This window comes from Chionomys nivalis, chromosome 13 (assembly GCF_950005125.1).
Source record: "Chionomys nivalis chromosome 13, mChiNiv1.1, whole genome shotgun sequence".
NCBI lineage: Eukaryota > Metazoa > Chordata > Mammalia > Rodentia > Cricetidae > Chionomys > Chionomys nivalis.
This window is the reverse complement of record NC_080098.1, coordinates 18,725,084-18,748,336: the sequence shown is the minus strand read 5'-3', so window position 1 is coordinate 18,748,336 and position 23,253 is coordinate 18,725,084. Positions and strand designations below refer to the sequence as shown.

Below are 23,253 nucleotides of genomic sequence, written 5' to 3'. Positions count from 1 at the left end.
GGATGTGCAAATTAAAAAACAACAGACAAGCCGGGCGGTGGTGGCGTACGCCTTTAATCCCAGCACTCGGGAGGCAGAGGCAGGTGGATCTCTGGGAGTTTGAGGCCAGCCTGGTCTACAAGAGCTAGTTCTGGGACAGGCACCAAAGCTACAGAGAAACCCTGTCTCGAAAAACCAAAAACCAAACAAACAAAAAACCTAGACAACTCAGTTGCACGAGTATGGAACTATTAGGAATGATGTAAACATTTGATCCTCCTTTCCGATGTCATGCATGACTATACATGTACCCATGTCTCAAAGGGCTCAATTACTCAGTCGAACAGTCAACACCCCAAGCCAAGTGTAGAGCAGTTTTACTACGGAAAGGTAACTTCTTCCAATGTTACGTGTTCTTATAAAAAAGGAATCAAGGCAGAAAGGTATAAAGATTTCTTTGCTGCCGGGCGGTGGTGGCGCACGCCTTTAATCCCAGCACTTGGGAGGCAGAGGCAGGTGGATCTCTGTGAGTTCGAGACCAGCCTGGTCTACAAGAGCTAGTTCCAGGACAGGCTCCAAAACCACAGAGAAACCCTGTCTCGAAAAAGCAAAAAAAAAAAAAAAAAAAAAAAAAAAAAAAGATTTCTTTGCTGCTGGTCTATTATAAATGGGAAAGCTTCATGTAGTACATGAAATAAGCCATACACATGCTTTTGTGCCTTTAATTTTTAATTTTATTGGTGACAATGCAAATAGGTACATGAAAATCTCCACCATCTCTACACACGTATTTAAATAAAGCAAGAGTTCTAAGATTTGGATTTCAGTGATGACTAGAACATTATTACTTTACTGTATAAAATTCTCCAAGTTTACAAAATCTGCTCATTTCCCCGTGTCTTATATATATAAAAGAAAACAGCTGCAAGAACTAGAAAAAAAGAACTTAATGAAGAGAAACACTGATAAGCTCCTGGTGAAGCCCAGCACACGAGTTATGAAGGACTCAGCAATGTTGTGAGCATTGTTGTATACTAGTGTTCTCTGTGAGGTTGGCGTGTCTCAGAACATCCCACCGGAGGCTTCCCCTGACCTCAATTTTCTGTGTGCATGTGGATGACAACCCGCTGTGTACTTCTACAGTGGAGACAACGGGAAGCCATGGTTTCCCTTTGATATCCCCATACCTTTTCCTGTGTTGGTCCCATCTTCCCCCTGACATGTCTAGTTTCTCCCATTAGGCTGTATAAACTGTCACCCCCAAATCCGATGTTTAGCTCTAAGAGTTCTCTGAGTTCCTTCATTGGTCCCACATCAGGAATGACAAAAGTTAAGTCATTATGTAGAGAGAGCGGTTTGTCATCCCTCAAATTATATCATATATATGGCTTTCTGCCTATGAAACTGGTTCTACCAAGAAGACGAACAGTGATGACAACTCCAGAGGCTGGTATGGAACCCTCAGAACTCTTTGAGGTAAGTACAATGCTGCCCATACACTAACCACACAGACTGGGGGTTATCTGTGAGCTCCTGATAGACACAAACCAGCTACTGGGACAGATTTAATTGACAAGCAGGGGATGATGAACAGCAACGATATTTGTCTCTGTGTCTTTCGTTTGCTTTCCAAGGAATTTTGGCAATTGAAGCCACGTTAAGGCACCACATGAAATTTACTGTCTGTGAGTTTGGCTCATCTTTCAAACAAAGTGTCATGGCTGAAATTGAGACACAGATTTTCAAGACTGCTCTGTAAAGGTTAGGATTTTGGTCAGCTTGTTGTATCAGACTTCGTATTCAGGATATTAATTCAAAAAAAAACTAATGCCAGTGTAAACATTCCTCAGATACATAGGTCTTTTATATATTGCACATAAAATTTTGTTCAGCATTTCTCCCTAGCAATTTTTCATTAGTATAAAAAGGATATAAAATTGTGCAGATCATCATATGCATTTGGCTAGTCAATATTACTTCAAAATGGTGACATTACAAGTGATTATGGATTGTTTACAAGAGCTTTAGGCAACATTTTTTGGATGACTAAGTAAAGATGATGGTAAAATAGCTTAAGTATAGAAGATTATTTTCCAAGATTACATTCTAGGAAAGATTAATAGTAAGGAGTGGGTAATGGAGCTTTAAAAATATTGGTAGGTCCTTAGGAGTGAGTTTTCCGTTTGCCTCACACCTGTATAACTACATATATCTCCATCTGATTTATACTCAACACATTTTCTCTTTTTTATAAGCATGAGATATTACAAAGAAAAGGTGTGTAGATCCCAAGCTAAATAATGGTGTGTAAACTATTAAATAAGATTTACCCATATTGCTAAATTGCTTTTTATATGGACTCTACAACTTGTGCCCATACTTTCAAACACCAGCAGGGTAGTGAGTACCTTGAAATGAATTCTTTAAAGAAATCAGTGGAAACAGTTTTTTACATGTACAAAAAGAACTATAAATACAAAATTTTGTGTTGAATTCTGCATATGTGAGTTCCTCTAGAGCATGGAGAAAAGTAACTCCAGGTAGCAGGCAGCAAGATATTAGCAAAACTGACCCCTAGTATCAATTTGTGTGTAACACCATCCAACCCACTAAGAAGCCCAATTAAACATGTTATCTTCACGGAGTAGTTATCTTAAGAAGAAATAAGCTGAGTGATGGTGAAATCTAGCCAACTAAATCTTAATTTCGATATCCTCTAGATGGCCTTATTCTCTACCTAGAGAAACGGAAAATAAATAAATACATTTTTTTTTGTTTTCACTTAATTAAATGATCTCTGTTGTTCCACAAGTACTTTCACAGTCCTGACAACACATTGCTTATCTCCCTGAGCCATCGCATCCTTAGAAAGGCTGCTCTTCTATAGGGAGGTGTCAGAGAGTCCATTGGGGTACAGTAGTGTTTAACCTTAGTTCATCTCATCTCTGTAGGAATCAGTTTTGAAAGTCACATTGGGCTGATCTGGACAGCCGTCTGAGTTCCCACAGCCATTCCAAACTCTCAGCCAGATGTGAAATGGTGAAAGCAACAGGAATTGTCACAACTGCTGGTTGTTTCTACAGTGTTGGGGGTTTCTTTTCCCTCAGGGTTCTCTGTGCTCTGTGCCCATGCATGGAACAGAGAAGGTGATCCTTAGGCACCTTCCATTCCCTAGGTCACTGGCACATATGGAAGGCTCTGATCATTTTGCAGTCATGTCCCTTCTTTCTTTGAACAGGACCAGTGTTTGAATTTTAGGGCTTCGTGATTCCAAGTCATGCCTCCGGTGTCTTGTCGCTGGTCAGTTGTTCCCTGTCTGTCATTTCATCCTGAGGCGGTCTTGCTCTATCAAAGAAGCCACACTAGGAGAAAGAAAAATCAAGTCATCTGGAGAGTGTGTGAAATACCTTATTTAGGGAATTTGCATTTTACACATTTTATAAGAAACCTGGAATATGTGAACTATCTGTCTAATTGTCCAAATTAAGAGGGAAAATCGGAGTGTTGGTTACTGGTGGAGAGAATTCATTGCCCCACAAGGTTGGCAGTGCATCTGTTGCCTTCCTCCCGCCACACAGGAAGTAGCGGCAGAATGTCTTCACTCTGCAGATACCACTCACAGACCTTAGCTATATCCCATCCTGTCACTAGTGTGCTAAGGATCCTTCCGTCTTTTTGCATGCTTCCCTCATGATGCCCCACAGGTGACCTGACACGTGTCTTTCCCTGTGGTGCTCTGTAGGACACATTATAGAGAGAAGTGACATTGTTGTCTGTTCGTCTGGACTTGGCGGGACATACACTGTTTAGAGGAAGGTCCAATTTGTGATTTATGTCAATGACAGCACCAGGCGGGATGGGACAACCTTGTGACTTTCTACAGATTTACCAGTACTCTGGTAAAGATGGCTCCAGAATTGTCTTTCTATTGAATTTCAAATTAATATTTAACCCCAGAAGATGCTTATTTTCCTAGAACCCTAGAATTATTATTTATTGTTTCTCATGTGGGAAGCACAGAAAGAGTTTCTTTGCAAGACTAGTAGGGTATTCTCTCATTTAGCATATAGAGTGATATCCAGTTACATAAAAAGCAGAATAATGCTGAAGTTATCTCTACATGTGTGCCAGGGACTGTATGGGCTCAGGACAGTACAGACAGCTGTTAATGATTAGAAAAGCTATTCTTCAACTCAAACAAAGTTTTCTAAGTTCTGTAAAGCAGACTGCTGCCTATTGTTTCAAAATTTATAATTGCCATGTTCTCAGAGGGCCACACAATAGTGGTTGACCGAGATGTGTAGTGTCACTGTGACACCACTTTTTATTTAGGGTGAGAGACTCCATGTAACTTGGCAGATGGACAAGACACTTGGCTATAGATCTGATGCTCTTATGGACTTTCAGAACAAGCCTCAGCAGGACATCCCTAACGATTCACTAAGATTTTCTACTAGAGACAAACTAATTGGCAAGACAGAAAACTCATTCCACACACCTTATGCACAGCCTATTTGGCCTAATAGTTGAAATGGAAAAAAATGAGAATCAATCTATATTAGCTGCATAGTTGTATTGCTTTTAAAGAGAAATTCACAGGACTGATGACAGGTTCATGTCAACAAGACACACAACTTTCTGGTTGTTGAAAAGAAAAAGGAGTCTTGATAATGATGAAATTACTCTGAGCTCACTGAAAAGAAGATCACGGGTCCTAAGACAATTATTCAATATATTTATTTATAAGAAATCTCAAGATACGGTCTGGGAATGTCTCTCAGGAGCGAAAGCGTGTGCAAAGCCCCAGGCTCTATTCCTATCACTCAAATAAAATCACCTCCCCCAAAAAACTTCAACGTGGAAGCAGTTTACCCCTCATCTTTCACAATATTATCTTCACACGCATTAAATTCCAAAACAAAATAGACACAATCTTCTTCTGTCCTGAAGATTTATCAAAATCAGCAATTTATGACTTTATCATTATATTTAATATTTTCCAACAATATCCTTTCATCCCCTCAAAGGCTTCTGAACCCCAAAGGAAAAGCAAAGAAAGCTCGCTTACCTTCCATAAAGCTAAAGTTAAGATGGCCAGAACCAGCAAGCCAAGAAGGATTGCTAGTATTATGACCCACAGTGGAATTGAGAAGGAGACATTCGGAGTGGCCCAGATGACCGACGTCTTAATCTGAAGAGAAAACAAAGCAAATGGGCACTAATTTACAACTGTCTGATGAGACAAGCAAGAACTGCCAGTTTGCTACTGAAGATCATAGCGAAGTGGTGCTCATAACAGCTGAAGGAATTTGAGGGGGATATTAGGAGGTCAGAGTGACTGAATGTGGGCTCTCTAAAACAGACACACACCCATGCCTAGGAGGCTACATGAAAATCTAATAACACATACTTGTTGGGTGGTGACCTTTAATGATGGAACCCTAGACTAAAATGCAGGTAAATGTGGACCTCTATGCAAACAAAGGGCTACGAGCGTCGAGGATCCACACATTTTCATGTAAGTCAGCTAATCTCACCGAAAGGTGAATTTGTGAACAATCATGAAATGTTAGATATTCAAGAGTTAATGTCACTAGCTAATGTCAGTACTGGATCTCTTCATCTGTAGACTTTGTGATCTGGTACTGAATGACAGCTGAGAACTTGAGGCTAATCACCCTGCATCCATCCTTCCTCCCTCCCTCCCTCCCTCCCTCCCTCCCTCCCTCCCTCCCTCCCTCCCTCCCTTCCTTCCTTCCTTCCTCCCTCCCTTCTTTCCTTCCTCCTCCTCCTCCTCCTCCTCCTCCTCCTCCTCCTCCTCCTTCTCCTCCTCCTTCTCCTCCTCCTCCTCCTCCCTCTTCCTCCTCCCTCTTCCTCCTCCTCCTCCCTCCTCCTCCTCCTCCTCCTCCTCCCCTTCCTCCTCCTCCTCTCTCTCTCTCTCTCTCTCTCTCTCTCTCTCTCTCTCTCTCTCTCTCTCGGCAGTTGTCTCCTTAGATCCCTGTGAATTCTATGACTAGCACACAGGTTGTCTGGATTGGCAGCATGTGCTCTTACCCAGTGAGCTTTCTTGCCAGCTCCTAGCTTGCATTTTTATGGAATTACTTGATGTAAAAATAGTCAGAATGAGAGTGAAGCTACTTATGTAAGTTCTAAGAAACAGGAATAAACAAAGGCAGTATGAAGGAGGATTTTTATGAATGATTGCTTGATAATAATCAGTAACAAAGATTCTGCCGTGGGGGAGGGGAGGGGGCTAGAGAGATGGTTCGATGCTTAAGAGCATTTTCTGCTCTTGCAGAGGATGGGAGTTTGATTCTCAGCATCTGAAACTGCCCATAAATCCAGCTCCAGGAGATGTGACTTTCTCTTTTGACCTCTGCAGGCACCTGCACACGAATATTCACATACCCATACACATAAATAAAAAGAAAATCTTAAAAAGAAGATCCTGTTGAGATAAAAAAGGCCACTTCAACACACACACACACACACACACACACACACACACACACACACACACACACACACACTATGCCATACAATGCCCGCACACTACAGTTCTGTAAAGTTATCTGCCCATCAACTATCTAATAAATCTAAAATAACATTAGTTACTCTCATTAATCTCTAGACTAATGATTAGTGTTTCAAAATTGCGTAGGGTCTAGCAAGGGAAGACAAGGACCTACAACTAATATATTCCTTTTGTATTAACTTGTATGCCTACACACACACATTTACAAACATTTTCCTTCCCTCAGCTTCTCCAATTACATTCAGTTTGCTATAGCAAATGTATCCCCATTGCAGTGCTGTTCTACTCTCTACTAAACATCATTATTTGTAGGAGACACTCTGATGGTTTTTTAGATCGATGCTGTACTGTGTAAAGTGGTGTGGTATTATCCTCATGGGTTTGGGCTGCCTTCAAGCCCAAGTCCAATTTTCATGGACAGAGCTGGAGAAAGCACCTGGAGACGATAGGAGCCCATGTCATTCCCTCCTGCTGGAAAGATTCCTGGAGGAAAATGAGGCCCACACGGTCAGAAGAAGGAACTCTCTTGCTCGAGAGCTGGGAGTCTGTGCTACAGACCCCTATGTAAAATGGAGAGGACTAATCCATGTCACTGAGAGCTTTGCTCAGAGAAAATAAAAATACAGAATATTCTTGGAACTGACTATTATCTACCACGCTTGATATAGGTGTCTGGCTTTACAGTAATAGGCATTGCTTCCTTTAAATTGGTCTATATGCTCTTCATTTTAAATACATCATTGAATGTATTTAACACAGAAACTATGTTAGTAGTAACATAGAAACTACCTGAGAACTCTAGATCACAATCCTAAAGGGAATTGTGAGGGAGACTCATGGCTAGCTGGTAGCTGTGAACTGGTATGGCAGGAAATGACTGGGCATTTTCATCACTGGAACCTAATATTGGGCCCTAACCACACCCATGTATGTATGTATGTTTGTATGTATGTTATGTTTGTATGTATGTATTGTGTGTTTGTTCTGCCTTCTTAACTAGGTATGGACCCCTGCCAATGTTCTGCTCAGTTCTTCCTGGTTCTATTGTTCCTCCCATCTTAATCAATGCCCCAATCTAGCAGACAAATAAATGTGTCCTTCACCAGGTGACCTCCCCACCTGGTCATTGTAAGCTTTAATGGACTGTGTCAAAAGTCAGTCTGTCTGTTGAAAGAAGCATAAAAGACCCCCACAAAGATCAAAGAAAGATACTTGAGGACTTTCTCTCTCACAACAGTAGAGAGAAAGCACAATTCAAGCATGGGATGGACACGTGTTCTCAGCAGGGGCGTCTAAACCAGGGAGCAACTCTCGTGGTTCTTGGCTTATATTTGTTTCCAGAGATTCTGGCAGCCGTGCCTTAGGCAGTGCGTGGGAGATGATCACCACGTGGTAATCCAAAACTCTGAAATCCCCTTTTAGTTCCAGAATTCTGAATTTCTCATTATCAAAACTGTGGCCAGCCTGCTTCCAGGAAGAGTAGGTTTATTTTAAAGCTATCACTTCCTCCCATCCCTCCGAGTCCCCTGAAGTGTAAGGACTCTCCATGCCTTGTATATTTCTTGCTTAGCTCCATTCAGTTCATGAAAGAGAAGGGATGGAAGGCCTTGAGGGACTCTGAGGGCTTCCCTCTGCCTCTGATTCAATGGCACAGTCTAAGGTTGGTGCAGCTGCGGACCCCTGTCCACCCTGGTGTCTCCCTAAGATGACCTGGCATTTATGCTTCACAGTTAGAAGCCGTGTCACCAGTGTCAGTGGACAGGCAGGCAATGCAGAGTTAACAGAGAGTGACCGCAAAGAGTCCATCACCACGCCCCATTGGGAGAGCTCTGTGCCTTGGAACGAAGGGAGCCCGGTAACATTCCGACCTGTGACTCCACTGTAATGGCGGCCCGCTAGCAAAGCATAGCTCTTCCTGAGACTCACTGCTCTGCAGACATAAATGAGAGACTTAAATTGTACGCGGCTTAAAAGGAAACGATTTAATTGGTCACTTTGGTAGGACCTATGTTTGTTTATATTCATGGTGGTGGGGAATTGGAAGATAATTTTGGAGATATTTGAATGAAAATAAAGTACTGACAAACACCAAAACTCGGTCATTTCCAGTGCTTATATTCATCTTGACAAGCCCTCAGGAAGCTTAGCTTCGAGTATCCACAGGCTCAAAACTGACGAGAAAGTGCACCACAGATGAGGTTTCTTATGACCGCAATTTATGCCGAGAAATGTGTGTTTATGTCAAATAATATAAAGCACCCCATATTCTCAGACTCATCAGTTGTGACCTCAAATTTTGTATCAGTCACATTTTTAAAATGAATGAGACATTAACTTTAACAACAGGCTGTTAAAATCCAAATATCAAGTACTATCTGTTAATACAAACTTAATACCATTTAAACGTGCTATTAATATTTTAAAAAGTAAATTATTTCTTACATTCTTTTTGATTGTTTCTAAAGTTCAGTTGCTCTGAACACAGGCCGCATGCAGCAGCTGCAAAGGTTTCTACCGCTAGAGTGAAATGCAGCCCTGCAACACTAACTGTGCTTAATGGAAAAAACATTTGTAGGACACCAGATCTTCCCATTCATGTTTTATAGAACTAAAATGCAATCAAGTTATGAGCTTGTTCCACAGCCCCACATTTTAGGAACTCGGACTCTACACGCCTGGCATTGTCCATGTGACACAGTGGTGAGGTCAGCTGATCCATCCAAACCCTCACTGTAGGATTTGTCTGGCTCACAGCAGAGTACGCAGCACACAATGCTCAAGAGCTTACTTTAGGCTTGTGCTGGAAAGAGGCCCTTGTGCCTGATGACCAGCGTGCAATCCCTGGATTCCACAAGGTGGCAGGAGAGAACCAGCTCCTGGGTTGTCCTCTGACCTCCACTAGGTTCATGCCTGCATGCGTGTGTGTGTGTGTGTGTGTGTGTGTGTTTGCATGAGTGCACGTGCATGCTCTCTCTCTCTCTTCCCCCTCAAAAAGTGAAAGCTTTAAAGATTTATTTCCAGACCCCAGGCTTCTGATACAAGGGTTAATATTGAGTAACTGGAGAACTTAAGATATAGTGGGGAGTCCAGTTGCCAGGCAACAAATCAACTATCTGCTTTTATGTATTTTTGCTATCAGGAAGCTATTTAAGGAAATAGTATAAAAACTTAGCAACTCACTTATTATCTTTATCTGTGGCTTTAGGAAGTAGAATCTATAAATTATAAGCAGTTGGATTTTCTCAAAGTGATCCTGAGCAGAGACCATTTAATCTTACCTCCATCAAATCGTAAATCTTGCTGTTCTTTATTATGGTTGAAAGACTATAAATAAACTTCAATATGTCTACATTCCATCATTGATATTTATGGTATAATTTTGGGTATTTTGATGAAAAAACGCCAAGGTGGGGGGAAACAGCTTCCTTGTGTTTGCAACTGTAATTAACAGTAACATGTATGTTTACATATCACAACATCTTATGCAAACATACTGCAGTGGGGGTGGGTGAATGTTTCAATAAATGTACCAAGACGCTTTACCTACAATGCCATTTAGAGCAAAATAGAAACACAAAGGGGAACAGCTGAGCACACAGTTAACAGCCCTCGGCATCATGACATCCCATCGGATGTCTGTACTCCAAAAATACAATCTCATTCAAGAATTCTGTTCATAAATGTTGAAGTTTTGTGAAAAAAATCTGAAAATGAAGTGTTTTTGCAACTTCCAGGAGAGATTTTTTTACATAAGTATTTTCATGAAATAGTTTATAATAATAATCATTTTTACATTTATAGTAAACAACAATCCTTTCTCCTAGGTGTAAATTGTGGAAGTAGGTGTTTGTTGAATAACATGCAAATGCTTATGTCTCAATAGTCAGTCAAAAAAAAGCATTCATACTCGGGAGGCAGAGGCAGGCGGATCTCTGTGAGTTCGAGACCAGCCTGGTCTACAAGAGCTAGTTCCAGGATACAGGATAGGCTCCAAAACTACAGAGAAACCCTGTCTCGAAAAAAAAAAAAAAAAGCATTCATGTAATTGAATAATCTCTTTATTTTTTTCCCCTGTGCTGTGATGACTTAAGATGCATTGGTATGCCTCTAAACCCCTGCCTCACCTCTGAGAGGGGTTCGTGTCTTACCAATTCAGATGCTGCGTGAATGGCAGGCGGGGACTATTTCCTACACAAGCAGAGCTTACTTATAAGATACGGCTGACTTATGACCATGTTGAAAAGGAAGTACAAACCAACCAACCATCCCACACAAGAGTCTAGGAAAACAATAATATATCAACTTCTCACTACAAAGTCTTCCCAGTGTCCAGATGGACATTGGCTGATTCTCAAGTGACTGATTAAACCACCGTACAGCATTTCTCTTTGGCGGGGCTCTTTCTGAGAGGAAGAATGGAGAGACTTTTGAGAACTTCCTCAACAAGATGTCTGCCCCCTCCAGCCAGAGTTCTCTCTAAGCCACAGGGAGACCAGACCGGTTCCCTACACTGAACAGCTAACTATGTACTGGCAAGGTCTTCTCCTTGAGTCAGATACTGGGAGACTTGAAAGCAGTTTCCTTGCTAAATGTTTTTCCAATAATCTCTACCTAAACGATGCGGTAAATCTTCGTCATCAGATAATGGATCTTTCTTTCGTTTTTAATATGGTAACGGATGGTGCCGTGGGAGGAAGCATGCATTTGATCATTTCATGGATCTTTTTTTTTTTTTTTTTTTGAGATGAGTTGAGAACAGCAGGCTGTTACCTGTAGCCAGCCCTGAAGGATGCGATCCTGTTGATGGAATCGACTGGAACATGTGTTTTTGTTATGAAACACGTGCTCCAAGAAAACAAAAGGGGTTTGGATTTATCTCCCTGAGAGCTGCAAGTCTTTGAACCTCTTTGGACGAACACTCTGTATTAAAAGCCCTAAGCCTCTGTATGCTGGGTTGAACATAAATCCAGGCTATAGCAGACAACTTGTGAGAGAAAGAGAAGTGATCTAAATGAAGAAAGATGTGGCCACGCTGACTTTAAAACCTGTTGCTCAAATCTTTATTGTCATTTCCAGTGCGCGCTTACCAGACTTAGAGAGCGACGAGAAGACATTTGGGGATGTTATTAACATTTATTGAGACTGGAGACTTAATTATCTCTTGAAACCACTAAAAGTTTGATTATGTAATTTTATTAATTATCTTAACAGTTTCATATGATAGCTATGGTTTCAAATTAGATTGAAGGGCTTCAAAGCCTTTGCTTTTCCTCTTAGTGATCTGTGGCGTTAAATCTCTCAGCCTTGGCTCCCCCTGAGGAGCCTCCTGTAAGGGCTGTAAATCAATCGCAGGGCCCTGCCCCCAGCCTATTTAGTCCAGACGCATGGAGAGAGCACTCAAGGTGTACACATTTCTACATGCATTTAAAGTTGCATGAGTAAATATTCTGTCTACTCAAAGTTGAGACTGGAAGAATAATCAACAGATAATCCGTTTCATTTATTTTTGTAGTGTGTGTCTATGTGTGTGTTTGTGAGCAGACGCATGTGCATGTGTGTGGAGAAAACTTCGGGTGTTAGTCCATTTTTGCTTTTATTTTTCTTTTGAGACAGGGTTTCTCACAGGCTTAGAACTGGTAAGGTAAGTGAGACAGGCTGTCCAGGGAGACTGAGGCCTGGTGAGGCGGTCTCTACCGCCTCCATGCTGGGAGTACAGGTGTGCACCATTGAGCCCACCACCTTTTATTTTATTTTGTATTCTGTATAGGCATTTTGCCTGCACATATGTCTGTGCACCACATGCATGACTGGTGCCCACAGAGGCCAGAAGAGGACATCGAGTTCCCTGGAATGGGAGTTACAAATGGATGGTGTGAGCTACCATGCGGTGAGACTCAAACTCTGGTACCCTGGAAAAGCAACTAGCACTCTTAACCGCTGAGACATCTCTCCAGTCGCCTTCTCCTTTTAAAGGATGTGGCTCCAGATCCTGGCCTCATGCTCGCAAGACAAGCAATTTACTGACTGAACTATTTCTTCAACCCCTAATTTCTATGGCCAAAGGTTAATTAGGCTGCAAAGATGAACCATTACAGTGAGATGGAAGGCCAGGGCTGGAAATGGATGGACGACAAAGGGATCAACTACGTAGAGTCTAAAGGAGCGCTTCCCAAACCTGCCCATGTGGATGTCCTGGTAATTTTGATTCAATACACGCTTAGAGCGAAGCTTGCGTCTATATTTCTATATGAAGATGTCTGGGATCCTGGTTTACAAGTCACATTTTGAATAACAAAGGCCTAGGGATTCAGAGTTCAAACTGGAGGCTGGAAATACCCACTGATAACTAAGTAATGAGGCTTGAAACTTTAATACACGTTTGTTTCAAGACAGGATCTCACTACATCTCCCTGGTTGTCCTGGTAACATTGCAAACCAGGCTGACCTTGGACTCACAGAGATCTACCTGCCTCTTCCTCCTGAGTGCTGGGATTAAAGGTGTGCGCACCATGCCTGGCTTTAATATTGCTATTAGGAGAACTGAGTTTTTCAGGGTTAGATGGTCTTTGTAAGGAACCGTAAAGGCAAAGTTTTATTACCCATACTACTGGTATTCTCAGTGATGCCCTTCCCATCTTTGCATGGGTTTGCCACATTCCTGAAGATGTCAAAAACTGTTCTGTGGCTTCTATGATGTTTAATAGTCTCGATTTTAGAAAGCGATATTTGGTCAACTGAAGCTCATATTTCCCCCACCTCTCAACTTAGAATTGCTCTTGGCACAAAAAGGACAGAGAGCTCTAAAAGTCTGCACTGGTCTGGGGAAGTTTCCTCTCTCCCTACCAGACTCTCCATGCTGTTATCAAAATTAAAAACTCAGTATGATTTTGCTCTGACCACTATTTCTATTGGAATGTGTTTCTCTGAAACAGAACAACTGCCTTAGAAAGTGCTGTATAGTGTGAGTCTTGTACCTGTAGTTTTTATTGTAGAAATGTTTGTGAAAATTTAATAACCGGATCAAAAGGCACTGGGAAATTTCTAGAATGAAAGAAAAAAATGGTGGGATAAGGAGGAGAGCAATATTCACTAATTCATGTAAATGTTTTAACCAAGCCCAAGCTGAACAGTGATATAGAAATAACTTTATCATTTGTACCTGTGGTTCTTAAAGAGATACTCACTGCTATGCTCCCGGTTGGGAGTGTTGCTGGCTGGTCTTTATAGGGCATCTTCCTCACTGCAAAGGACACCAGGGATGCAAGAGCATAGGGATCGTTCTTTCTCTGAAAGTAAAAGCATTTATTTAAATGTATGTTCTTGAAAACTCTTAAAAATACTGTTACATAATCAGTTGTTTTCAGAATTTCTATGTCCAGTACAATTTTCTTCTTCTTTTTTCTGTCCTTTTATGTCATCCATCATCCATCCATCCATTCATCCATGCATCTCTCCATCCAACTATGATGCATTTATCCATCCTTCCAAATGTGTCTGTAAATTTATCGTTCCTCTAAATATCCATCCCATCCATTCAAATATTCAAATATTCGACTAACCTGTTTTTAGTTATATATATTTAATAACCATTTTAAACTTCTATTTTACATATATGTATATACACACAGATACACACACATATACATACATATATTTGATTTTTTTTAAAAGATAGAATCTCACTATGTAGCTTGCCTCTGCTTCATGAGTGCTTGAGATTTAAGGCGTGTGCCACCATGCCCGGTTAGGATATATTTTGTTAGTGTAATATTTGTGCCTAAGTTTAAGAGGAACCCTGCTCTAAGGAAATTCTGGTTCTAGAAAAGAGTAAGTACAAGAATTTTCTGGAGTTACTGCTGGTGAAGGTCAAAGGGACCTACAGGGATTACAGGCGCTTGTTCCCCAAAAGAGGAAAGTCCTGGTGACAACTTGTAGAGAAATGTTTCCTATCTCGTGTCACACAGAAGACTCCAAGTGGGACTGCTTAGCCTCGGTGCTACTGAGGCTGTGGGTGTGTCTGGAGTTGCCCTGTGCACTTGAAGGTGTTTACCACAGTCTCCGCCTTCTCCCTGTTATGTATTCCAGTTGTGGGGATTGGAATGCTCCTGAGGGCTAAGGAAACTCTGAAACTCAGAAACTCTGAGGTCAGTTGTTAAATCACAGTACAATAGAAACAGGACACGGGGTGGGAGGGAGATACATTGGGAAGGATTCTGGGGGGGGGGGGGTTAGAGGGAGAAGTAGGGAGTCAGTATGATCAAGATACATGATGTACATGTACAAAATTTCAAATAAGTAAAATATTAAAAATTAAATTATATAAATTAACTTACGTTTATAAAAATTTAACAGTTAAAACTCAATCCTGTTTAACTATATTTTAAATTGCCAATGTTACTAATATTACATGTGTCTACTTCATTACTAAAGGAAAACGTCATACACTGATGTCTGCTTGGGCATCTCTTCCCAGCACCCATATTTTCCAACATGGTGCTGGCATGCTAAAACAACGGCAGGACCATTTTTATCATGGAAAGTGGCAAGTGTTATATCACAGAGCCCTTTGACTCCGCCCAGACATCAATATTCAGTGCATCAAGCAGTCACCAACACATCCCCACCTATAGCACAGTTTTGGGCCTCTTGGAACCAATCCTACTATTTGGATTGCAGAAATTTTGCGCAAATCTTTTTTTTATTTTTTTATTTATTTTTTGCTCAAATCTTTTTACAGGTTAAATTTTTCATGAATAATTTTTTTCTTCCCTGGTAAACCCTACTTTTTTATACACAATTAGGCACAGACCATGAAAGGAAACATTTATGTATTTAAAATAACTATATCTTTTTGCTTTCTTTCTAATTGTCTAATTTCTAATAGAATACTTCCATTCATTTGAAACAAATTATGTTCAAGGTGTCATTCTTTGATGGTCTATTCTTGGCTGTCTTTTCTATTTTAGCTGAAAGATGTATTTTTTTTAATTTAAGACTTAAAAACTTTATAAAATGTGGAAATATTTGCTAGCACTTGATGATTTTCATCTAAGTTCCTCACACAGGAAGCACTCACTCCAGTAATGAGATACCATGATTTTACACTCTGTAGCCAAAGCTCACCTGGATCTCTTGCTGTAGCCTAGATTAGCCTCAAACTGAGGGTAACCACCTAATTCAGCCTCAGGCATGTAAGACCCTACGGGTAAGAATTGTAAACCCATACTCCGTGGTGTTCAGGCCTCTAAACTTGCTTCAGTTAGGGTTTCTACTGCCACAATAAGACACCATCGCCAAAGCAACCCAGGAAATAAAGGATTTATTTCATCTTATAGGTCACACTCCATCTTGCAGAGAAGTCAGGGCAGAAATTTCAAGTTGGAACCCAGAAGCAGGAACTGAAGAAAAGCCATGGAGAAACACTGCTTACCGACTGACACCCCCATCACTTGCTCAGCCTGCTTTCTCACGTAACCCAGGACCTCCTACGTGGGGAGAAACCACCCACAGTAAGCTGGTCCCATGCACATTATCATAAATCAAGGAGATGCCCCACAGACTTACCTATGGGCAGTCTCATGGAGGCATTTTCTCAATTGAGAGTCCTTTTCCTAGATAATCCCAGCAGTTTTTAGACAGACTAAAACCTAACCAGGACAACATCAATGAAGAAGTTTTTAGAGCTGGGGGTGGAGGTGCATGCCTGTGATCTCAGTCTGGACCATTTAAGAGTTTGAGGCTAGTCTACCAGTCAAGGCTGCAAGGACTTGTCTCAAAACAAAACAGTACAGAATTTGGAGAGGCATATCAAAGGAATTCTGACTTCTGTGGTAGACCCTTGCCTAGCATGCTTAAAGCTCTGGGTTCAATCCCCTGCACTGCAAAAACCCAACCAAAGAAACAAAGCCAAAAACCCCAAACCAAACCAAACCAAAACAAAACGAAACAAAAAAACCCCAGATAGCAGTTTTCACTGGTTATGTTTGTTCAGACCTATAATTAAAGGTGAGAAGATGAGGCAGGAGGATCGCTGTGATAGAAGTCATCATGGACTACGTAGTAAGTGTGAATTAAAACAAAAGTCTCAAAAAACCCAAAATGTTTTCATTAATCTTCAAGTTCAATAAAAACTTGGTAGAAAATTAAATTATAGTACTAGAAGCCATATTTTCAGTAAACAAGTTTAGCAAGAGTTGCATCTCTGCATGGATTCTAGACAAAGAGCTTTTTTCTTTTACTGCTTGTAGATTTAGGAACAGGAGCTTCTCGATACATTAAAGATGTGGTTTGATAGTGTCTTCCAGACAGAATGGGACTGCTGCATATACAAATTCACAGAGGCTAGTGCACAAGACCAGCTCAGGTTCAAGTTAGATGGGATCCCAGCACCGAGGGGGAAAGTGGGCACAGGGTCCCACTCCAGCTGATAAGCAATCTGCTACTGACACCCGCCGGCAAATGGAAAATCAGTTTTCTCCAGTGGAGTCTCACTGGGTAGATAGTCTGCACCTCCTCCTTTTGCCAATCCCACTCTTTGTCACAGCTGGACTCCTCAGATTGTTCATTTATTTCCAATCATTACTCTTGTCTCACTGGTCCACAAACCACTGGAATTTTCTGGGTCTTTGAGAACACCTGAGATCTATGTCAGAGGTTCTGAATCTGTCTTCAATGAAACTGTATTTGAAATGTAGTATTATATTATTATATCATAGCAAATATATTTATATTTTAAGTTTTATATTGTGGTTTATAATTTTCCATTTTCCTATTTTATAGTCATGATCCACAGAATGATATCTGGACCACATGTACAGTGGCAACTCTCCTCATAGTACCACGGCTGCCTTAATCTGACTGAGTCTGCTTTATGTTGTGTGCTCAGTAACAATGCTGCTCGTGAACCTCTTAAAGATATTAGCCATTAACAAACGTTCAGTAATAACATCACTGTTCTGTCTTTTCCAACTTGATGACACAAACTGGAAGGCTTACCCTACAGAAATGTAGTGAACCACAAACTAACCACCGCATGAAATGATGTACAAGTTATCTGATGGCCTTTGAGATCTTCATATGACGAATTTGTTGGCCTCTCACAACGATAGGGTGAGGTTTCCCAGTGACTGATTACACTTGGCGCTGTTCTAGGTTTCCCAGTGATTGATTACACCGGGCAGTGTTCTAGTGCCCTCCCTGCTGCTGTGATACAGCACTGACTGAAAGTAACTTCTGGGAGGAAAGGGTTGTTACACTTCTAGGGCATAGTCAATCACTGTGCACATTGTGAAGTCAGATCGGGAACTCAGACAGGAGGTGTGATTGTAGGACTTGCAGTCCAGCACTCCGAGTCAGAGGCAGCAGATCAGAGGTTCAAGGTTCTTCTCTGCTATACAGGGAGTTTGAGATCTGCCTTACTACTGGAGGTACTGTCTCAAAAAAAAAAACAACACGAGGCAAATCTTTTCTGTACATATTGCTGCAGTACCGAGTGTGGGCTGACTGCTATTACTCCTTAGAAGTACCCTGTTCCTCTGCCCACACCACATCATTCAAGCTGTTCTTAGCAGTTCATTGGCTGGCTCTAGCATGCAGTGTGTGCGTGTGTGCACGCATGAGTTCGTGTATGGTGTGTGTGTGTGCGTGTGTGTGTAAGACAAAGATCCACTTTGCTTGTTTTTTCTTAGGGTCTGTCTACTTTGTTTTTTGAGTCAGGGTCTCCTGGGACCTGGGACTGAGCAGTTAGGTTAGGATGGCTAACCAGTGTGCCTCAGAGATACACTTGAATCCCAGGGGTGGGGTTATCTGAGCAAACCACCATGTCCTGTTTTTCACTTGGGTTTTGGAGGATGGAAATTAGATCCTTGTACTGGTGTGTCAGGCACTGTACTGGCTGAGCTGTCTTCCCAGTCAGCTGATATACACTTTTTCACTATGGTTTCCTTATGGTACTAATCAAAGTTAGGGGGTCAGCAAAGTATTGGGAGAGGAGGCTTCTGGCCTTGATTAATACAATATCGAGAGCTTTCTCTCTCCTATCTCTGAACTGCTTAAACCTTCTCAAAGCTGAAAACAATGGTGGTGAAGATGATGGTTTTATTTGAGAAAGCACTTTTGTGTAGCTCAAGCTGGCCTTGAACTTGCCCTCTTCCTGTCCCCATTGCCTGATGTTGGAATTCCAGATGTTGGCCTCCATGTTCAGCCCAGTAATTGTTTTTAAGCCCACACTAATTTTATCTGTAAATACTCACTAGCTGTCAGAATCCACGCTTCTGAGCTTTCTGAGCAACTATTGGTGAAACTCTCAGTAGTGAAGAAGGTTTCACTGCAAGCAGCAATCGGGGAAGAAGATGACACTTGGTTCCAAGCTATGTAGAACCTTTTTCTGACCAGTTTGCAAGTCTACCACGGAAGAGAAAAAGCATAATACAATAAGTCCCACCTGCCTGCTAACTTTAAATCCTGGGTGGGGGAAGCAAAAAGTAGTAGTGTATTGTGGATTATGTGATGAAACTACTTTTAAAGCAAATGTGTAAACATAAGTATATATATATATATATGCTTATTATATATATAAAGGAGTATGCTTATATTTGAATATATTTATATAAGTGAGTAACTGTCTACATGTATATCTCTAATTCCATGTTTTTGTGAGGGACAGGGAGTTTCTAATACTGCGTTCCTTCTTGGCATCAGGCCTCCAAGAGGGTAATACGTAGAAACTGTAGGAAATAAAGGCATTGTGTCTGCAGGTGTGGGTACATGTAGGGTACACAGGCAGTGGTTGTTCTACCCGTAGAGTGCCCTCCTTTTTGTGGAAGGAATTTGGAGTGTTGATGTATGTTCTAGTCTGACTCCTCTGGTAACCATGTTTAAAGAGTTCCTCAGTCATAGTGATGTCCTTTAGATACACTGACTCTTTTTCTTAAGATTAACTTTCAGTTAATCCCAGCACTCGGGAGGGAGAGGTAGGCGGATCTCTGTGAGTTCGAGGCCAGCCTGATCTACAAGAGCTAGTTCCAGGACAGGAACCAAAAGCTGTAGAGAAACCCTATCTCAAAAAATCCAAAAAAAAAAAAAAAAAAAAAAAAAAAGATTAACTTTCAGGTTATATATATGAGTGTTTGCCTACACATACTCACACATGAATGCTCACAAGCATGCATGCACACACGTATGTACAAACGCATGAATGGGCATGCCTGGTGCCTGTAGAGGCCAGAGGAGGTCATCGGATCCCCTGGACTGTAATTATAGACCATAGTGAGCCCTGGGGACTGAATCCAGATTCTCGCAAGAGCCGCCAGTTCTCCTAATCACTGAGCCATCTCTCCAGCTTCTATTGTGGTGTTCTTAATAGGAGAAGGAAGATCTGATGTCTCTATGGAGATGGAATCCCAGGTACCAAGCAGAAGCAGGCAGTTTAACCCCATCGCTCCCTGACTCAATTGCAGTGCTGTAACGACAGGTCCTGTTTCATTGAACAGGTCCTTCTCTCTTGTTTCAGAAGGATGGGATGCTTAGAGCGACAGGAAGAATATGCAGTCTTTCCTTTAGACTGCATGGGCTTGGGAGTTTCCTAAAACACTTCTCTTCCATCTCTCAGATAAGCACTAATAACCCACAGGCAGAGTAACCCACACAGACCTATGCTATGCAGCGGCAAAGTCATCTCCTGGTTTTTCAGTTGAGACACTGTACAGTTAGAGAAGCTGCGACTCCATGGACAATAGTGTTATTATCTATTAAAGGTGGAATCTGATTTGAAAAGTCAATTATAATTTTCAAATTTATGCCATTGGAAAGTATTAAAAATGGCCTAATTTTTGTTGTGGCTCAGTCTTTGGAGAAATTAGTATTTATATATGCATGTCAGAAAAGTAATTAAATGATAAAAGTCTACCGTGGCAATTCATCACGAGACAATCACATTTTCTGAATTACATATGGAAAATAAAATTATAATTGAACCTATCTTTTGAAATTCTGTCATGGTTCTCTCTTATCTAAAGTTCTTATTTTCTGAAAAAACTTTTCAAGAAACCATCTGACATTTTAATGCAAAATTTTGTTTTTGAGATTTTCCTCACAAGGCAAGGAAATGAACACACTGAGTTAATTATAAAAAGATCTCTGTGTGGCATTATCTGAAATAAATTGTACTTGTGTAGAAAGTTCTGTAAAGTCCTTTGGTGTGCATACTTGCTTTTTTTTGTATTTCAAGTGTAAAATGGAAAGAAATTTGCCTGTATATCCGCAAGGAGAGAGAAAACGTGTGACAGGAGCTATCTGTCTAAAACAAGATATGACTGATGTCATGTGGGGCCCCAGGAGTCTGTTCTGGCAGAGGAAATGAAAAGGAACCAAATGCTTGGCAGTTCTGAATTCAATTTTTATTACCACTGCTATTCTGCTAAACAGGACAACCGAAGAATTACCCTTCTGTTAGTCAGAGGTGTGGTGGTGCATGCCTGTAATCCCAGCTCTCAGGAGCACAGGGGGAAGGACTGTGTGCTGGTATCCCAGCTCTGAGGAGCAGAGGCAGGGGGATTGTAAATTGGTAATCTCAGCTCTCAGGAGGCAGAAGCAGAAGGATTATGAGTTGGTAATTCTAGCTCTCAGTAACAGAGGCAGGGAGATTGTGAGTTGGTAATTCAGCTCTCAGAAGGCAGAGGCTGGGTGATTGTGAGTTGGTAATCCCAGCTCTCAGTAACAGAGGCAGGGGGATTGTGAGTTGGTAATCCCAGCACTCAGGAGCAGAGGTAGGTGGATTGTGAGTTAGAGGCCAGCCTGGGCTGTGAGCTATTATCTCAAGTCAACCAATGTCTTCCTTCCTGGATTTTGAAATAACTTCCTATGTAATATATAGATCAATTAACACAGTAGTAAGGCTATATATTCTATATCCTCTCTATATATATTCTAGAAAATCTCCGTATGTGGTTACCATAGACTAACCTATACTATCAGGGTTACAGGCCAGCAGTCTGTGCTACGCGGTTATGACATGATATCTCAAGTGGGAGAGCATCATGTGGTACTCTCTGGTTCAGCACTCTAACCTAGCAATGCACACAGGACTCAAACTCCCAGACTCCTCCTCTTACCAGCTATGTGACCCTGGAAAGGCCACTTAACCTTCATGTCTCTGTTTGCTCCCTTGTAAAATGTAGTTGATAATAACCGTATGTATCCCACAGGTTTGCTTTAAAGATTAAGTAATTCACGCACGAGCATTTGTCCTGGTGCCTCACGGCCTGGTCATCATTCAGCAGAAAGCTGGCTCTTTGCAGACAGGCAGAGCTCTCTGGAAGGTTTGGCTGTCTGTTTCTTAATGTTTAGAGAGAGCCATTTTGACATAGTCTGTTCTGAGTCAACCCTAGTGTCAGCACGATACAAAAGGGGGCCATTAATAAAGCACACAGAATTATTACTGACTTTAGCTACGTAGAATAAACACCATAAATAACTTATTAGGAGAGGTTCCATATGAGCTGCCCATACATCACTGAGATTTTCAGGAAAGAAAGGAGACTTTTGTCCAGTCCTTTCATCTCACACGGGAGGGAACTCAGAGCCATCAAAGTTCAGTTGAACACAGCCCGTTCAGAAAAGAATTGAGCTCAAGGCCTCCTGACCCCAAAGTCTTTGAGATAGTGAGGACAGATTGTAGATTAATTCAGGGACATCAATCTTAGAACTTGTTTTTAATGTGTGGATTTTGTTTCTTACAGAGCATTTGGCTCATAGGTAGTTTTCAGACATGAATCTGTCTATGAAATTCATAAACATGCGTCCCCACACGTTCTCATACATGCTTTGGCCAATGTTTATTAGGAATGCAAAAGAAATCTACATTGGCTTGCCTCTAATCACAACTTTGGCCCAAGATTAGTAATGATATATCTGAGAATTGATGGAAAAACATGTAGAGTGAATTGAAGACAGAAAAGAATCAAAATAAATGTCTTAAACTGTAATTAATAAATTCTTCTGAACACTAAGTCTAACGAAGTATTTTAAAGAGTGTATTAACTAGACTACTACACAGTAGCAAAATGGAATAACACAGGTTACTCAGAGGGAAGTAACTCAGCTGATGGTAGCGGACTGAGAAATTTCCCAGCACATCCATGGCTACATGGAATCTTATAACATGACTTTACTTAGAGTAAAGATTTTCATGAGCTTAAGGTCAAGTCTGAGATGACATTATACTAATTTGGGTGGGCTGTAAATCCAAGGACAGTGTCCTTAAAGAGTCAGAGAAGATGGCTGAGGAGATGGTTCAGTTGGCATAATGTCTACCTTGCGAGCATGAGGACCTGGGTTCTGGAAAAGGTAGGTGTGCTTGTGTATGTCTATAATCCTGGCACTGCGGGGTGGGTTGGGGGCAGAAGCAGGCAGATTCTCTGCTGTCTGAGCCTGCTGGTCTGTAGGCTAGCCTGGTGGGGAGTGCTGGGTTCAACAGGAGACTCTATCTCAAAAGGTAACAAAAAGAGACATAATGGAAGACACCTGTCATCTATCTCTGGTCTACATATGTGTGTGCATACATGTACATGTGTACATGCAGACCCTTATACACACTACTGTATTATTCACAAAAAGACAGAAAGAAAACACAAGACATGAATGAGGTAATACAGCAACTGAGGTTGAAGTGATGTTCACAAACTCATGGAGGACAAGAATAAGGGGAAGGCAGAGAATAACTTCTCTTCCTGCACCCTCAG

At 41.3% G+C, this 23,253-nt stretch overlaps 1 protein-coding gene across 1 annotated transcript in view; it reads right to left on the bottom strand.

Moving 5' to 3' along the window:
- Positions 1-700: 700 nt before the first annotated feature.
- Positions 701-23,253, bottom strand: part of Itga8 (integrin subunit alpha 8) — a 179,736-nt gene continuing 157,183 nt past the window's right edge. Inside the window, exons 28-30 of the mRNA XM_057787446.1 lie at positions 13,699-13,800; positions 5,048-5,170; positions 701-3,341 (exon numbers count right to left, since the gene is read on the bottom strand). Coding sequence (XP_057643429.1) covers positions 3,255-3,341; positions 5,048-5,170; positions 13,699-13,800 — 312 coding nt within the window. The 3' untranslated portion in view covers positions 701-3,254. The remainder of the gene's footprint in view (positions 3,342-5,047; positions 5,171-13,698; positions 13,801-23,253) is intronic.